Source organism: Dinoponera quadriceps, unplaced genomic scaffold (assembly GCF_001313825.1).
Source record: "Dinoponera quadriceps isolate SergipeBrazil2010 unplaced genomic scaffold, ASM131382v1 scaffold1425, whole genome shotgun sequence".
In the NCBI taxonomy this organism is placed as follows: domain Eukaryota; kingdom Metazoa; phylum Arthropoda; class Insecta; order Hymenoptera; family Formicidae; genus Dinoponera; species Dinoponera quadriceps.
This window is the reverse complement of record NW_014555679.1, coordinates 222,126-240,728: the sequence shown is the minus strand read 5'-3', so window position 1 is coordinate 240,728 and position 18,603 is coordinate 222,126. Positions and strand designations below refer to the sequence as shown.

The following is an 18,603-nucleotide window of genomic DNA, read 5'->3' as shown; positions in this document are numbered from 1 at the left end:
ATTTCTTTTTAATCACCCCTCCCCCCCTCCTGACACGAGATCACGATCATCTTTAAGCTCGCATCCAACACAGGTGCCGTGAAATTTTTTTTTAATTATCTCTCCCTTTTGATCTCCCATTTTAAGGGCGCGATATAATTGTGCCAATAACGACCGTCCGGAATTACAATGTATAAAATCCAAGTTGGCGATTCAGCCGGTTAATTACCGATTGGCCGTTCACCCTGCGACTTCCTGATCGAATAAGCAGCTAACGAAATTTCCGGCTAATTGAAACCGCTATGAGGCAGCCGCCAGCATTCCGATACAGCGGCCGTTCTTTCGATCGATCGGCATGATTCGCGATATACGACGACGATTCGTGCGAGAGAGCGGCAGTGATAGTCATTCTACGTCTACGTGTTTCTGCCGCCGTGCCCTTCCTCCCGGATGGCTCTCTCCCTCCCTCCCTATCTCTGTCTCTCACCCTTCGCCCCTCTCTCTCTCTATCTTTCTCTTTCTCTCTCCCTCTCTCTCGTCCTTTAACGAGGACGGCTGGCCGAGGGTCGAACCCCGTTCGACATGTAAATGTAAATGTAAATGTTGAACAAGATCCCGCCAGGGTTTCCCAACCCCGCATGATGCGCGTCGACGAATTAATGCGCTGGTCGGAGAGCAGTCTCTGAGAGCCACTCGCGGGGACACTCGGTGACTCCCCCGGTGTGTGGCAAGAGTGTTGCGACCATCTCGACACAGTTGGCAGTGGTGATCAATCTTGCTCGGAGAGACCAAAGACACATTCCAACCGCGCGCACGCGAGAGCGCGCGATAGGGGGGGGGGGGGGGAAAAAANNGGGGGACAATAAAAGCCGGGCAATAAAAAGGGCATCCGGCGATAACACGGCCACCTTGGACGCGTCGCGTTACGATAACGCCTTCGAGTTGATTCGCTATCGATTGCCCGTCAGTGATGTCCCGCGTGTGTCTCTGATAGCCAACACTCCTCGCTTGATCTTGCAAAGACGCGCGCACAGACGGCGCTCTCCGAAACGACCGACGGTTAATCGCGTTAACGGCTCCATTCGCGAATTAGGAGTCGATCCTCCCCCTCGAGACGTAAAAAAAAGACAGTGTTTAGTTACGCGAGCGCAAAGAAAAAAATGTGCGTGTAAATGTTCTCGAGGAGAAAAGTGAACTTTCGACTAGCGATTGAGTGATCCTTACACGCGCGACTTCATAAGCATTTTCCGCGAATCCACGGGCGCATCGTCGGTTTCCGGTCGTCGTCTAAGGAATCGTTTCTTCCGATTCTATGTAGAATGGAAATCGGACAGTATCTAGCCACGTGACGAAAATGATCTCGGCGCTACAGACACGCGAGAAGACATCTGGTAACGTTTAATGGCGCAGAGTAATTTCCGGGCGCAAAGATGAGAACCGCTTGGGATTTCAGTGGGCGGCGTTGGTCCCCTCATCAAATGCTTGTCATACCGTTCTTACCCTCAAACTCCGGAGCCTAACGGATCCCAACAGCCGAGTAAAGCTCGTCCCGCACCCCCGTATACACAACGAGAAAGAGGACTCTGCGTCTATACATGTGTCCCTGTATGCATGTGGTAGGAAGCGGACTCGACTACCCCAATGGACATCGTGGACCGACGCTTAAAAAGCCATAGGCCGGAGCGATACGCCCCTGGATGGGAATTATGCCGCTAAAACTCACCAATTACGAGAACGGTTCGTCTCGTCTCTCCCTCGTCCGCGGGACCTCCCTTTAATCTTAAGCGCACCAAGTATCTCCTCCAAATATGCCGAGTGAAATGAGTAATTAGTTTCCGACTGGTTTCCGAATATACGAGTGCAAACGACTGCCAGTGGGGAGCCGCCGTGTTACACGCGAAGCGACATATATTTACAATATTGTTTAACACGCANGGGGGGGGGGGGAGGGGATAGAGCGTTATTTATTTGACGCTTTGGGAAGAAGAAATCCCCCTGAAACGCAACTTAGATTTTTATGTCGGAAATTATAGTTTTTCAATACGCAAATAAAAAAAAGAGTCAAGAAAATTGATGTAAGTAGTATACTGAATAAAACCCGAAGGTTAAATTACATTGCATTATAAGCCGTAAATTCAATGAATGACTGATATAGTTAAGAAAACATGCCAATACCCATGCGTGCGGGACCGAAAGTAGACCGAAAGAGAAAAGAAATTACCGCATGTTGTCACCATCAGGTTTTCGCTTAAGTAGGAAATTGTAAAAAAACAGTTTTTAATTCACCTATAGTAGTTCTGGCATTACGTATAGTAGAAGGTAATTCACTCCACAGCCTAATTGCAGAGCATCGAAAAGAGCATTTGTACGCTTCTAAGAGAGAAAGAGAGAATTTTAAGCGTACTAAAATATCGCTTTAATCTTATAATGACTTAATTATTGAATATTATTAAGTGTAACCTCGATAACTCGGTCTCGCAATGAGGAAGAAAAATTAAAATTAAGATGTCGCGCGATCGAATTCCGATAAATCATTAATTTATCGATTCACGGCCGGATTACGGCGGCAACGGGAGGCTGCGTGATACGATAAGGGACGTCGCCTTGTAAAATAAAGTATAGAAAACCGACCACGCCAGATGGGAGAGTCGCGCAATCGTGCACAGGATACTCGAAAGAGTAGTAGTTACTCTCCAGCGGCGCGTCAGCGATATAACGTGTATTTACGGCGGGGGTCAAACAATGGTATAGGAGGACGAGATGAACAGAATCCCTTTCGATGTATCATAGTCCATCATCCGCCGGTGAAAAGGACCATTCCTCTGATTACGATTTCGCAAAATCCCGCGCTCGCACGCGCCCGCCCACGTGACGGATTAATCAGGGAAACCGCGCGTCGTTTCTTGCCTTCCCCGCTATTAATTAATCTCCACGATTAATCACTCCGGGCACTTTTCATCGGACGGCGAATCGTTTTTACTCACGGCAGATAAAAAGAAAGAAAGAAAGAGAAACGGGACGGGGAGAGAGAGAGAGAGAGAGAGAGAGAGAGGAAGGGAGAATCGGCGCATTAATGTTGCAGTTAAATTTATCAAAATGTCTCGAATTAATTTCAATCGTCCTAATTAAACGGTCTCTCACCCGCGCAAAGAAATCAGGGATTACGGATGGATCTAGCGTACACTTTCATGGGAGCGAAACGTACGAATGACAAACGTATCGCGTGCTAAATTTCACCGCGTCGTATTCGGGGGAGGGGAGAAGTTGCGACGGATGGAATTAAGTAGCGCGATGTGCGTTTAACACCCGCAAAACGGAGCTTCGAGCGTCGTACTTTTACGGCAGTTCTGGAAACACATCTTAAAATCGGTCGATGTCTTCTACGCTTTGCCGCTGGCGCACGCGAGCGACCGAATTATGTTTCCCGGCGCCGTAAAGAGGAGGTAAGAATTTCGGTGCGTTCGAGCGGCGCGACAAGGAAGGGGCGACGAGCGCGGCCGTAAAAACTTTGGAGCGTTTCCATTATTCCAAGAGAGGAAGTAAAACGCGCCGGGAAAGACCGACCGTAGGGGATTTTAGAGGGTTTTCAACGCTGGCACGAGCTTGTTACATAAATCGCGAAAGGTTGATACGAAAATGAGAATATACTTTTATAACACTCTCTCGTGTCTCCTCCTAAATTCCACGGAATAAGATTAAAACAAGCGAGAAATGTTTTCTCGTAATATTCGCCTTTAGGTTTATATGTGATTATATATATGATTAAGACGGATTAAAAGGAGTGATATTAATTAAGAAAGCGAATTTACGAGCGATGTAAAGTAGGAGAATAATTAATTCGAAGGTGTCAAAAGTGTGTGAAAAAGAGAGACGGAGTGGGATTCCTAAATTTATTATATTCAGCTCGAGCTGAAAATCATATTACACATTTTCCAGTTAGCTTTATTAATATTTGCGTTTAAATCCCCTATTTTCACGTGAAAGGAGTTTCCTTAGGTGTGCCTTTTTCATATCATGCATACAATTTGTTATCCGCGAATCGCGTGTCTCGTGTGTCTAGCTTGACTTTCCCCTCTTTCAGAGCTCAACGAAGCCTCCGGCGAACATTTTCAATTTTCGCTCCTCGTACCAATTCGGACGGGCCACTCGGCGAACAATTAGTCGTCGAACGATTTGATTAGCGATTGTCATCGACAAATTTTTTTCCGTCCTCCGATACGCCGAAAAAGCCCACGACGAACGACGGGCAGATCATTTTCATGCGGCAATCCCAATTTTTTATTCGACCAATTACAACGTAATTCTTCAATCGCCGCGCGAATGGAGAGTCCCTCCAAACAATATTCGGGCCCGCATCGTATCCGAGTAATTTTTTTTCAGTTAATTCTCTCTCTTCCCGAATATTCCTCCTCCGATATTTTTCCGTTACAACAAGCATCCACAAAACCAATCTTGCATATAGATCCCACGCTCTTTCGACCATTAAAAAATTGACCACTCGCGTTCGTGTGTGTGTGTGTGTGTGTGTGCGCGCGCGCGCGCGCGCGCGTATACACCGCGTTTCGAGTCCGTGAGGAATCCTGAGGATGAAACGCCAGTGAAACTCAACACATTTCGAGAGCTTCGAGTACCACACTCGCTACTGCGTCCAAGCTTCGGGTAACGAAAAGCCCGAACCGAACGGGATAACAATTCCATATAAGAAATAATGCGATATTTCTCGGTATACGCGCGAATCTTCATATAATTCGCGTCAAAGCGCGCGAGCTGTCGAGGATGCAAGAGGCCAACGAGCGCGAAACCACGGAATTAAACGTCCCTCATTTTCCTTCCCCTCAAGAACGCGGGAGCCAATAAAGTAATAAACGGAGATTCTCGATATAAAATCCAGTGCGGGCAATCTCTATGAGAGGGGCGATGCGCGTAGAATCCACGGAATCTGGAGCACGAGACGACAACGGCGAAGCGGCGGCGGCGAAGGGCAGGGGGTGGCGCGGGGAGCGGCGGCAATGCGCGCCCAGGACGGGCGAGGAAAGAGGATACCGAGAGAGCATAGGGCGGCCGATGGAAGAGAGAGCGAGAGACGGCGGGAGAGACGAGGAGGGGACGAGGACCGCGGGAGAAAGAGATGACGAAACAAAGCGGCGTCCCTTTGTGTCCCGCGGCGCAACGTCGCGCTCGCGCTCAGCCGGGCGCATTTGCAAAGAGCTCGCGAGACTCTTGTTGTCCCCGCGATATTACTTCCTACATTTGCGCAAACTATATCGTCGCGCGAAGATGCGCGCGCGTCCTCGCGCAGCACTTTTGTTCCCGCTTAACTTTTAATGCACGTCCACCGGGCATAACGAGATAACTATTAATCAAAGACGCAAGGGAACTGCGGGGGTGGAGGAGGGGAATGGTCACGGTTTGCTGATCGCGAGATCGTCCGAAAGCGAGACAGCGGTCTCTGCGCGTTTCTCACCGGCGAAAGCCGACAAACGAGCGAGGAGTCCGGGAGTAGATCCGAACACGATCTCGCCCGAGTGACGGCTGACACGATCGAGAAACGCACCCGCGACCTCCTTTGTCTGAGCGCGTATATGCGCGTCGCTTCCGCATCGTCGTGTTCGATCGGACTGTAATAAACGCCACGAGCTCGGTCACTTTTCCCGGAAGATCGAGGCCCGGGCTCTCACCGAATCGCGAACGAACGAACGAAAGAAAGAACGGATGGGAGAAACTGATTGTTTTTGTTATTGTAAATTATTACGATCGCGTAACGCTTAACGAGGTCTAATGTATATTGAAACACGGACAAGTACCTTACCACTCTTCCAAATGAAATTGCGGAAAACCGTTCCCCTGATCCTTTATCCGATACTTCCCGACGCTCTCCCCCTCTCTCTTTCTCTCTCTCTTTCACTGTCTGGCCCTGTCTCTCGTTTTTCACGGTTTTCCAAGTGCTACGGCAAACCCGCGGAGGTATCGTTCTCTCGACGCGCGCGTCTTAAAACAACGGACGAGTGCCGCGAATAACTATTTCGTCTTTTATTATCGTCCTCGCGCAGGATCAAGTTACAGAATTACGAGCGCGACGTCGGGCCAACGTGCATTCGTTTATCTGGTTGGCGGGCGAAGATAGACGCTTCTGAGCGTCCAGGTTTCCGGCTGTCGCCGTAATACCGGACGATCAGCTGTCGAATGCACAATACGAGACTCGACGGCGAAACGAGACGACATCGTGCCGAGTGATAAAAGGCATATTTAGAGAAAAGGAAGTGCACGTTCTCTTTCGAAATAATCAACATGATTAATATTTGCAAATCAATGCTTCGCGAAGTGGCAATTCATTTGGGAAATGTAGTTTACGTTCGTCTTCCAGCGTCGCGAACGCGCTCGTAAATGGCGCCCGCGGCTCTTTCACGATATTGGAGTGTTTTTAACGAAATAATAATCCGGAAACGCGGAGTAACATTTATATTCGTTTTCGCGTTGTGCCATTAACTTACGACCGAACTCGTACGCTTACGCCGGTGCGTTAACGAGGAGCGAAAAGCGGGATCCTCACTTCGCAGGATATTCGCTCTCGAACGCGCGTAATGAATAACGGCCGAAATGATCGGGCAGAAAACAGGTATCGATCGGTAAGCGATCATCGTTTGATCACACGCGTCCGCTAGTAATAGCGACGCGGCGTCAAGCACTTTCTTCGCGACGTTATTACGCGCGGGGATCTGCGTATCACGCTCTAATGGCAGTTAATTTCCACTTGTTCCTATTAAAAAATCACTAATGATACGCCGTTACCGCTGACGGAGACGCCCTTGAAAGCGCCAACAACGACGGAAGCGAACGACGACGTTTTATACACTTACATATCGTGACGCGCGCGAGGCTAGCTGAAATTTCTTCGACCGGCACGCAACACGACCAAGCGGCGGCCCCCGGTGATTTCCTGTTAAATAACCGCCGCGCTCATAACGACGCTCAAGTTCGTCTTCTTGGGCCAATTACGTCTAATAGTCGCCGCGATAATTATCAGCTATCTCGCGCGCGATCTCGGAAAGAGTATACCCGCGAATTATCGCCGCTGGTCGCTCGCCACGCGCGTCTCGAGAGTGCGCGCGCTCGTAGCGGAATTATCCGGTCGTGTAACGATATTTCACTCTCTCTCTCTCTTGCTCTCTCGTGCGCGCGCGTGGCTCGATTACGTCGTACGTCGATTAGTCACCGTGATAATTATCGGCCGTTTCGCGCGGTACCGAGAGGAGAGAATACGGTCCCGGTTGTCGTTGTCGCGCGTCTGTCGCGCGCATCGAGCATACTCGTGAAGAAACGATCGAGCCACTTTGTGCCCCTTGAAGCGGCGCCACATCAGCGTTAATAAGCAAACGAGTGGTGCCCACATATCGCCCATTGGCCGGTTCTGCGAACGGCAATTGTTGTACGTTGACTTGCGGCTCTATAAATAATCCTCCATAATTTCTAACGGCCGCCTCCTCTTCATCTCTCTCTCTCTCTCTCTCTCTCTCTCTTCGGTTTCTGTCTGTGTGTGTCGTTTCAATGCGTGCGTGCTGTGCGTGCACGTTTAGCAAATTCGCCGGTGGTCTCGTTTCATCGTAAGGGACTTTGAGCTTGCGCGACGCGTGAAATTATGGCAGTAAAAAGAGCCACACGAGCAGCGGAGAAAATGAGAGAGAGAGAGAAAGAGAAAGAGAGCGAGGTGGGTCGCCGCAGGAACAATCAAACATTCTTCGAATTAGCAACGCGAAGTGCGAGAACCGCCGACCTGACACCCACGTGCTTCGCCCGTTTTTCCATCTCTCTCTCTCCTCAACGCGCGAGCGGTAATTACGCTATATTACCCTTTGACGCTCGTTACAATGAGTGACGCCAAATAAAAATGTTTGAAGAAAGCTCCGTGAGAGAAGAGACACGGTAACGCTCCGGGGAAACTTGCGACGCGCTGCTCGTGGACCAGCGCGAATCAGTTGCCGTGCTAATTTATCAACATGACCTTCGCAACTTCCGAACTGTACAATAAAATTGCGTCGAGTTGAAGTTCACTCGAGATTAAATAGACGAGAAAATGTTTTATATAAGATTTTACTCTCTATCTACCTCCCTAAAGCATATTTCTTTAGAACTTGTTACATTTCTCCATTTTTTTTTTTTTACTTAAGCGATGTATCAAATTGTTGCTTTATTTTTCATTTCCCTGTTCGCGTTCATAAATTAATTGTCCTGGTTAATACATCGGACGCTTACACGCTTCGTGTTTTCATCCCGCCGGTCACGCTACCGATCTCTTCTCGTTCGAGAAAAAGAAAACAAGGCCCGTAAAAATAAGACCAAGATGTGAAAAAAAATGTAACTTACGGGGGCTGGGTGTCTCGCCGGCGCGGGGTACATCTTAAGGTTGGTCGGTCGCTTCTCAGAAACCGCTGCAGCGTCCGCGATGCACCTCGCACGCGATCATCTCACGACGCGAACGTTGGCTGGATCCTCGCGACGGCATCTTCGGTATCCGGAAGAGACTCCATAGGACGGTCGCAGTTCCAGATCAGTCCTCTTCTTCTTGTGGGCACTACTTATTCCACAACACGATTCATCGCGGTTGCCACGTCACGGACCGGCCGCATTATTCTCACGCGGGTCGGCTTTAAGTGCGCGCGCGTAAACGTATTATTATTCGCGAGCTCGAATTCGGACGTACGACACTTTCCTTGTATCTTCGTGATTCGTCGCGCGTCGCCGTAACTTCACAGGTCGCGCGCTGTCTTCGTGCCTGTCGGACAGAGAAAATACATTTTCACTTGACACCGATATAATTTGATAAAAACCGTATAGATGACGCTGAAACTAACTTCGAGGATACGCAATTAAAGAAATCACAAATTAGAAGGTACGTCTCTCAGAATATGTTTCGCGAACTCCCTAGTAGAAATTTTATGCATTTATTTAGCAATAATCAGACAGTTATATTAACTTCTGTCTAATAACTGAGGAGTAAAACTACTTGGGATTCCAATCAAGATGTAACGCTTTTCCTGCAGTTACTGCGCACAATAGATGCCCAAAATCTGAATCCATTTACTGAACGAAAACAGAATAACGAATGGAAGAAAACACCATTGAATTGATTAAGAGAAGGTGGTATTATGACTCTCCATTTGCATTTTGTAATAATATAATATATAAAAGGGACAACAATATCTACAAAGACCATAATATTATTTTCTCCTCTATTAGATAATAATTAGGAAGATATTTACACAAGCTGTACATATTTTTACCAGGAAAACTGCTTCAACCATCGAATATAACTCTACCAAGATCTTGTCCATTTCCTACGCAGTATTGTTACAACAGTGAGAGAAATTATAGTTATTTTCGGTGCCAACCATAACCATTTTATAGTTTTAAGACTCCTAATCCCTCACTGCAACTCTCTTTGTTTGATGACGTCAGAAGTGAGAAAACGCATGCCAAGAATTCTTGCGTTATACGTTCAAATAAAAAGATATACTTATAAAATGACATTTGATTGACTCAGCACATTTGCAAGATTGTCCGAACACTTTTCTTTTATTCGAACAACCGATAAATAGTTGCAAAATTAACATTGACAAAATCTTGAGAAGAGAGATTAAAAAGGAGGGTTTCGTGTCAAATATATATTGCGGCTATTTATCGATTGTTCAAGTAAAAGAGAAGTGTTGAGACAATTTTATAAGTGTGCTGAATCGACCATAAATGTCATTTTGTGGATATATTTGTTTATTTGAACGTATAACGCAAGAATTCTTGGCATGAGCTTTCTCGTTTCTGACGTCATCAAATAAACACAGTTGCAGCGAAAGACCAGGAATCTTAACCACAAAAATAGTAGTAACATGCATATAAAGTTATTATCGTTAACACTATAATAACACTAGAAAATTGATTTGCCTGACTGTAATTCTTTTACCATGATGACATTATAGTTACAAATACCAAATATTTTTCTCTCAGTGAACTAATGAGAACGCATTAACACTAAACAGTAACTGGACGAGTATCTAAGAAAATTATATATATTTCTACCAGGACTCTTACGACGGAAATTCTCCCGTTTATGCCGGCCGGGACTCTTTCCCTCGACGTCTTTGTTAAAAATCTCTATTAACCGCGTCGCAGCACCTCGCGGGGACCATGTGTTTCCATTTCATCGGCGGCGCGTGTGAACGGAGCTTTACGATGGCGAGCGATCAATTTATCGTTCGATTTACGAGGCGCGTAAACTGCGCCCCGTCGCCGCTCCAGGAGCATTTATCCTAATCTCCGAGGCGTGTTTCGAGCCAGGGACAAAGAACAAAAAAGACAGAGAGGAGGGGAAGAGAGAGAGACGAGACGCGACGGGATGCGGAGCGGCGGAAAGGATAGAACGCGAAAAGAAAGCGCGCTCGTCGCCGCGCGTGTACACGTATATATATTCACCGGGTGCAAAGCCGCCGGCTGAGCGCGACGTCACGTTCAGGACCTACGACGCATTGATTACAATGCAATTTTCAATGGACCGCGGCACGGCGCATTACGAGCGACAGGCGAAGGCACACGGCCGTTATTGCAAACGTGTCAAACACGTCGGATAAACTGCGCGATAAAACGCGGAAAAGAGCGTCGAGACGATCGCACGTTCGTTTCCTCGCGAGCCGCGGCGAACGGACCGACGGACGATGGAGATCCAACACGGTAATTGTTCATTATTGCCTCGCGGGAGTTATCGCGGAAGGAGGAGGAGGGGGATTCCAGCGTCTACCGTGTCGGAGAGGCGCGATAACGTGAGCGCTCTTCTTTTTACCGCAGGATTAATTAATGCAGCTAAATCAGCGAGTGGGGGCTTTCACGGATGAGGAAACGAGCGGCTGAATCGCGTCCAAGCCGCGGAGCAAACTCGAAAACTTCTCGCGGAGACGAAGAAGACGATACCAATAATTGATCGCCTCCTTGGCTTTTTATTTTCCCCTCTCTCTCTCTCTCTCCACTTAGATCGATCAATTTTTTCTTTCCTCTTCCTCCTCGCGTAACGTTCGCGAACGACCATTACGCTACGCGGCCTTCTGTATTTATTTGCGCGAGTCCGCTCGCCTAAGTAAGTCAATATGAATTAATCGATAAATTTCAGCGACGCTCCGTCGCACGTACGTCACGGAACGAGCGACGTCGGCGGGAGAGCGTCGTTTAGGTATAGGAAGAGCGCGCAGCAGGCTAAACCGGCCGTGCAAACACTCACGATTGGCGAGCGGGCGAGCTCTCGATGCCGGCAACGTTATGCTAGGTTAGTTTAGGCCATAGCTTAATTTCCAAGTAGAGAATTGGCCATTCAACAATAACGGGCGGACAGATAATTTGCGGTGTTCCCCCTCGCGAGCGCGGGCGCTCACCGCCGCCGCCGTCGAGATTGCCGAGCGCGATTTCGCCGTTTATTTTCGACGTAGCCGCATCGCGCGCCGCGCCGAAGGGCGGGTCGCGAATTACGGAAAACATTTTTGCGATTTGCACGCTTCGCCAAAGCGTGCGCGAAGGGAGAGGGAGGGGAGGAGGAAGCTGAAAGAGGGTCTCCCTCTGTCGGTCTCTGTCCTCCCCTCGTTCTCCCTTCTCTGTCGCGCAGTGAGCCCCCGGCCGAAAACCAACGTTCGCGTGGACCGAACAACGTTGCTATTATTTTCACGCTTTTACCGCCGCGATCGCATATACATGACGCGTCATTACGGGCTCTTTGTAACGCGGGATGATGTTTCGTGTAACGCGCAAAATGGAGTCATATAACCGCGTTAACAGTCCATTCTCCGCGGATAATGTATTTCGCGTGCAATATATGTATATACGCGTGTATAATGCGAGCGCGTGCGCCAGCGCGAAAAACTCGTCCAGGCCCGAATTTGAGCCGTCATTTCCATCAATTTGCAGCAAATGCGTTCGGCGGAACGATAAAAACTTTTCGGCTTGATACGTCCGGCGTCGCGCGACGCGCTGCGTCCCGTCGGCAGCCGCCGCCGCCGTCGCGTGCGAAATTAAATCCACCCATCTTTCTGTACTTATTCGCGATTGGAAAGTTTCGTCACGTTCTGTCGTCTTGCGGGATAATAAGGCGCATCGGAAGGACGCAGACCGCCGGTCGAAACCCCTGACGCTTCGAGCGCGGCTCCGCCGATAAATCGCGTCGCGTTTCGACATTTAGCACCGTACTATTCCTAGCGCGATGTGCGATATTCTAACGTTCAAATTGCACGGAAATAGAATAGAATCAGCTTCATGCTCTAGGATAAATCCTGCAAGAGCAACAAATGGTATAATATAACAGAAAATTTAGATGTAAACGTACAGACAATCGCCGCAGGAAGAAGAAAATAAAGAGTATAGTTTAGAAAAGAATGATCATAGTGAGAAATCAAGACATGTAATGAGACGAGGATGATGATTATTTATCAATAATGCTTTAAATAAATAATGATTGAAAATGGCTAGTTTTAAGAATGACAATGAAAGTCTTTTAATAGAGATAGATGTCATCAAATATTATATAATGTATAATATAATACACACGTGGTCAAATATAAATAATATAAACAAAAGTACACAGCAACAACTAGTCTCAAATCAAGATATTCTCACACATAAGCAAGAAGAATATTATAATATTCTTACAAGATTTTTAGTCTTGAATTGAGTTCAAGTAACACTTGCATCAATAGAAATTCAATCAAATGAGAACTAAAAATCCCCCGAGAAGATATTAATATTCCTGCTTACATATGAAAATATCTATTCTTAATTTAAGGCTAATTTCTTTCCTGTGTGCGTTTTATTTTGAAGAAAATGCGTCGCCGTTCCACCTGGGTCCGAGTTTATTTGCAGCCCTCCTGATTTTATAGACTGCCTGCCGACGCGGAAACTCAGATTTCAATTTCAACGACGTGTCATCGCGTCACGGTGAGTGTCACAGGTGATTCCTCGATACTCCCGGCGCGATTCGAGAGGTCACACCGGTTCCGGGGTCCACGACTCCTCAAAGAGGCCGGGCGCGCGCGGCGTTTCGGAGAAAAACAGCCGGGGCGCGCGCGGATCGAGGAGTCACGAAGGAAATTATCGCGAATCTCACGTAATCGGCGCCCGCGATCCTTAACCGTGCGCAATCACCCGTGATTTCTTTGCCTCGTGATCGTTATCGCGACACGGCCGAACGGCGACGTACAATGCCGCGGATTAAAGGATTCTCCACACCGGACCGCGCTTTAATTATCGACCCCGAGTGATACACCCGCCGCCGCCGAGATTTCGTTACGCGCGCCACGAGCCACGTGTGTAAGGCGCGTGATAGCTGCTTCCGACGTGGGGAGGAGGGGGAAAACGCGTTCATTTTCCAAACGTCCCCAAGGAATCCGACCAATTCTCGACCGTGCGAAAACCGCGTCTCGGGATCGCGCGGCCGGAAACGAGTCGAGCCGATGGTCGCGTTATTTTATCTACTTTTTTGTCATTCACATTATTATAACCGCGTTATCTGGATCGACGTGAAACACGTACGAATTACAGTGCGGGCGTAATTTTTCAACGTGTCGGTGTTTGTTTCTCAGCCGGTATCCACACGCGCGCGTTCGTTGATTTTGCACGTCGCGTTATTACGTTCGACCGGCACGAAAATAAAAAGTCCATTGTTGCCAGCGATAAAGCGAACGACTTCGAACGCCGTCGTTGCGCCGGTATCCTAATAAGTCCGCATACTTACGACAGGTAGTACCCCAGGATCGCGCCTTTATTAGCCGCGCGCGACGACTTCGTAAAACGCACGCGTCGTAAAAAGCCTTATCACGCAGACGCGATAATTATACGGCGAGAGAAAGAACTTAAGTGGCTCGCGGCGTAGTTGGAGGCGCGGACGCCGAGTCGAGTGCGCGCGCGAGTGCGGCACGCCGTACAGAAATTTCGTTCCGACGGCGGGATTGTTGATAATTGCGAGATACCGCTCGAAAACGGCGAATCGATAACCGTCGTCGTATCGCGCCGCGCCGAACGGTAATTAACCAACTTCGTTTGAACGGCGAATTAATAACCGCCTAATCGTGTCGTACCGCCAATCTCAATTATCCTCGAGCGGGAGAACGCGATTTCGCCGCGTACGAGGACTTCTCTCTCTCCCTTCTCTTTTCGTCGGACATTTCTTTCGCGTCGTCGCACGATATATCGCAGACGGCAGACGAGAACGGTCAAAGTGCCGGCGCGAGAAGAAGCTTCGGTGCAACGAATGCCGCGCGTAATTTGCCGGATGTGTACGCGTGAAAGTTCCGCAAAACCGTACACGACAAAGAGAACGTCGGAGAGCCCGGAGAGCGGCTTGTCGATCGTCTCGACGATTTTACGAGACGTGTACGTCGATTACCCCTAACGTTGTTAACCCACCTTCTCTCTCCGCCTCCTCCCCCTCCTCCATCTCTCTCTCTCTCTCTCTCCCTCTCTCTCTTTGCCCTCCTCCTCGTCACTCTTCACGACTATCCTCATCGCCGACTGTTACCGGTAACACAACAACGGTAAAAGCGACAATTCGCTTGATTCAGTTGCTCGCTTAATAACGCAAAAACCCGAAAGTGCAACATTGACATTAAGAAGATCGAGTTGCTCGTATGTGAGATCGCGGTGATCGAGCGTAAACAAACTCGCACTTCTTTGACCGATATGTAAATAAATACGTGGTTGACATGAGTTACGTAACGTCCACCAGACGATATTTTTATTCAGTATCAACAACACGCGTTCCCTCGATTCTTCATTTTATCAGATTTAAATGGAGTCCGAAGATGAATCACCCAGAGACAGACGTATATCTCGAACGCGGAGAATTTATGATTACAAAAGACGATGTTGTGTACCACTGAGCTGCCGTCGAGAGAGAAAAAAATAACCGGCTCTGAATCGGTCAATTGATCGTGCTACCAAACATGTTTGCAGTAAAATACGAGCGTGTTATTGTCAACCGGTGTCCTGTCGTCGAATCATTCCGGCGGCGATCTATTCAACATTAACGCGATAAAACGCGACGCGGAAAGAGGGCATACGCGTTCCGCCCGGCGAAAAAATACGCCTTTTGAGGGAATGCGAGTTTGATCGCGCCGATGTAGGTCACACTAGGTTGCAGAGCGCAATTGTACTCGCGACGTAACGTAACGTCAAGTCATTGCCACCGGGGCTTAGGAGTGTTAATCACTTCTGTCTACCTATCTACCCAATAATCTATTAAGCATGTCGCGAGATGGAGGAAAAGCGGGAGCGCGCGAGGGTCGGTGGGTGCGAGGAGCAAAGATTCGGAACAGACTTCGGGTCGTTGTTTGAAACTCAATTAACGAGCCCGAGAGTTCGGCGCTCCGTGAAACGTTTTCTCGGAAGAGAGCACGCGTCTTATCGATCAAGAAACGGTGAATTGAGCTTCGATCGGCGGGGGAGGGAGATCATTTTTTGCGGATGACTCGCCGCCGACCTCTCACGCGGTCTCGCGCACTTCCCTCGTTTCGCGAAAGTCGTTTCGAACGCTATAATTATTAAGCCTACTCTCTCTCTCTCTCTCCTCCCNCCCCCCCCCGCCGCTCCCCGGGGTAGCGAACAAGAGCGAAAGAGCCGGACCCTCCGTGTCTAAGAATTAACGAGGCTAACGTTAAGCGTTCACAGGCGGAGGACGAGCGAGGGGAAAAAGTTGTCCGTCTCTCTTGCTCCTCGGCAAGTCGCGAGAGAAAGCAATAACGCCGGCCGCGTTTCGTCGATATTTCGCGAAAAGACACGGCGGCGCGTCATGTTCCAAAGCTGGCTGCATAACTAACGAGGACACGTGACTTCGCGCGCGGCGCTAACTGAAGCGGCGAACTTCACGACGGTGAGCGACATTTTATCTTCCGGATTCTCGCGCCGCGTTTCTACGAAGGAGAACCACGCCGATCCACGGTTAACGTATTATCGTACCTGGCAGAATGTCGACGTCGCGATTCTTAGATCCCCGACGACGCTCGTCGGGACGCGATCGCGCTCTCCGTCCTTAATCCATCTCTTGGCACTGCGGCAAAAAAGCACACTCGCGTTCGTTGCCGCACGCTCCCTCGGCGTCCCTCCTGCCTCTCTCTCTCTCTCTCTCTCCTCCGGCCGCTCCGTGCGTCTTCCCCCGTCTCTCCTCGCTCGTACGTTACGATTCGCACTGTGGCACTTTCTTACGCGGCCGCGTGCACGAGAGAGTCAACACACGTCCGTCGGAGAGCGCGTATGTATACGGACAGTTGCGACGACCGGGAGCCGAGAGACAGAGGGAGCGGACAAACGTCACAACCGCGCCGCGTAACGTACGACGCTCGACTGCGAGCCGGGTACCGAAGTGGATGACGGGAACGTGTGAACGCCGCTTGCCGCCGCCGCCGCGTCGCGCCGCGCGCCGCGAACACCAATGAGCGACGACCAACACCAACCGCCGCGGCGGGCCACACCGACGCATCAATGAGAGCGTACGGACGCACACAGAGTACTGGGCACGGCAGCTCCGCTCCGTCTCGCTTCCACCGCAAGCTGTCCTGCCCCTACTCGTCGTCCCCCGCGAGTCAAGGGCGTCGACCGACGGGGGCGAGAGAGAACTCCGTCCCGACCGTACGTCTCCCGGAGTTTGTGGGTTACGAAGAAGAGAATCCGTATCTCCCCGCGCTGTAGCGCTCTTCTCGAAGGCCGTTAAAAAGATTCAATCTACCGCTCGCGGTCGCCGTGGTAGTCGCACGCACTGTCATCGTCTCTCCACTTCTCTCTCTCTCTTTCCTTTCCCTCTGTATGTCGCGCGTTGCACGTTTCACGGGAATTTCGATCGCGATTTCCCAGATAACGCCGATAACGCCCGTCAAACCTCCGACGCTCACCCAAATGCATTTTTTAGTTTCACCGGCATTGTTGATGCGGACAGTTCGAGCGGGTTCTATTGCAATAATCGGCCAGCGCGATCTTTGAAACTTCGACTTTTCGGACAGACTTTAGAACGATATTTGAACGAACGCGCAACGTCGAGAAGCGCGAATTGAAAGCGCGCGTGCATTTTCTTTCCAACGTCGCGCACGTTATTTGCGGAAATTACTCACGGCCGCGGAATCGCGATCTCCGGTCGCGCCAAGATCGAAACCCGGGATACTCGGCGGCGCATTTATTCGCGCGCGGCGCGTGCGGCAAGTTTCGAAAACTCTCGAGATCGACACCCCTGCTTTTCGCTCTCGCTCTCACCGGCGCCGCGCAGCATCTTCCTCCCTTCGCACTTATACCACGGATATACTCCTGCACCGGCGGCCGCCTCTCCGGCCGACCGTTGCTCTCTGTCGCACCGCCGCGTTTCTTAATCTTCCGCCTCTCGTCGGTCTCGCGGTGGTGTTTGTCCCGCTCTCCCGCCGCGCGCGCGCGCGCGCGTTCGCTTGCCGTGCCTGCATTCGCTCACTCGTTCGATCTCTCTCGCTCGCTTGCGCCCCCGCAACTCTCCAAGCGAAGGAGCAGCGGGAACGCCGAATGTCGAGCTATTGTGTAAATATATACGTGCGTATATCTTATATAGATTATAACATTGTTAATATATAACACACAATTTTCCTCTCCTTTATTGTATATAAATCGAGAAAAATACACACGTCTCTCTATCTCTCTCTTCTTCTTCTGCACCTCCCTCCGTCCCGCCCCCTCTCTCTCTCTCTCTCTCTTGCTTGTCGTTTGCTCGAGGCAACGTATATATCTATATGTGCACGTATGTACATATGTATACATATATATGATTGCGACGGAGACGGAGCGAGAGTCAAAGTGCCGCAGAGAGCGCCGGACAACACGAGTCAACCGACAACGTAAGTAGAGAGCTCGGCGTGGGTGTAACCGCCACGAGTCTGTGGATGAGGGAACGCACGGGCGTGTGTGTATAAGGCGCGCGGGTGTGCGTGCGTGAGTGAATATGTATATATGCATACACGGCTGTGTATATATAAAGCTCGCGTATATACGTGTGCACGCGAGTAGTACGTGTGCTCATCATATTACACACCGCTCATGCATCGCGTCCGCCGCGCTTTGAGGGCGCGCGAGGAGATGAATCCTCGATTCGGTTAAACGCCCGCCAACGGGGGATGCTCTAAATCAGGTCTGTCTACCTGAGCAGCCTGGCTTTTCGAAATTCCAATACTCCGTTGAGCGAGGGAGCGAGAGTACGAGGGAGACAGAGGGAATGAGAGGAGGGGAGAGGGAGACGGGAAGAGAGCAAGAGAGAGAGAGAGAAGGTAAGCGACGGCGACTATTGCACCGATGCGTTTTCCTGCGCATCTCGTCGCGAGATGTATGTCTTCCTCGGCGGCGTGATCGATCATGAATAGAAATCGACGAGACGCGATGCTGCCGCGCATCATGTTTCGCTTCGAGACAGCATAATGGAATCAGCCATGTTAAGATTTGCAAGTATTGAAGCTCGAAAAACATATATATGTGTATACGGGTCTCTCTTATTCTCTCGTTAGGGACAATTAAAATGCAAAAAGAGAAGAGGGTGGAAAGGGAAATGTCCGTCGGGAACTGCAAAATATCCAAGAAACTGGCGAACGAAATCGTTACGAATTATAC

At 49.6% G+C, this 18,603-nt stretch overlaps 1 protein-coding gene across 4 annotated transcripts in view; it reads right to left on the bottom strand.

The window, feature by feature from the left end:
- The window catches only part of LOC106745129 (protein groucho-like), an 87,404-nt gene that overhangs the window by 64,798 nt on the left and 4,003 nt on the right, over window positions 1–18,603 (bottom strand). For 3 of the 4 annotated variants that reach the window (XM_014620419.1, XM_014620422.1, XM_014620421.1), the window contains exons 1-2: window positions 15,952–17,231; window positions 8,341–8,749 (exon numbers count right to left, since the gene is read on the bottom strand). In XM_014620419.1, the coding sequence (XP_014475905.1) occupies window positions 8,341–8,373 (33 nt within the window). In that variant the 5' untranslated portion in view covers window positions 8,374–8,749; window positions 15,952–17,231. Of the gene's footprint in view, window positions 1–8,340; window positions 8,750–15,951; window positions 17,232–18,603 lie in introns of those variants that run through there. The other variant, XM_014620420.1, reaches the window with a different exon arrangement.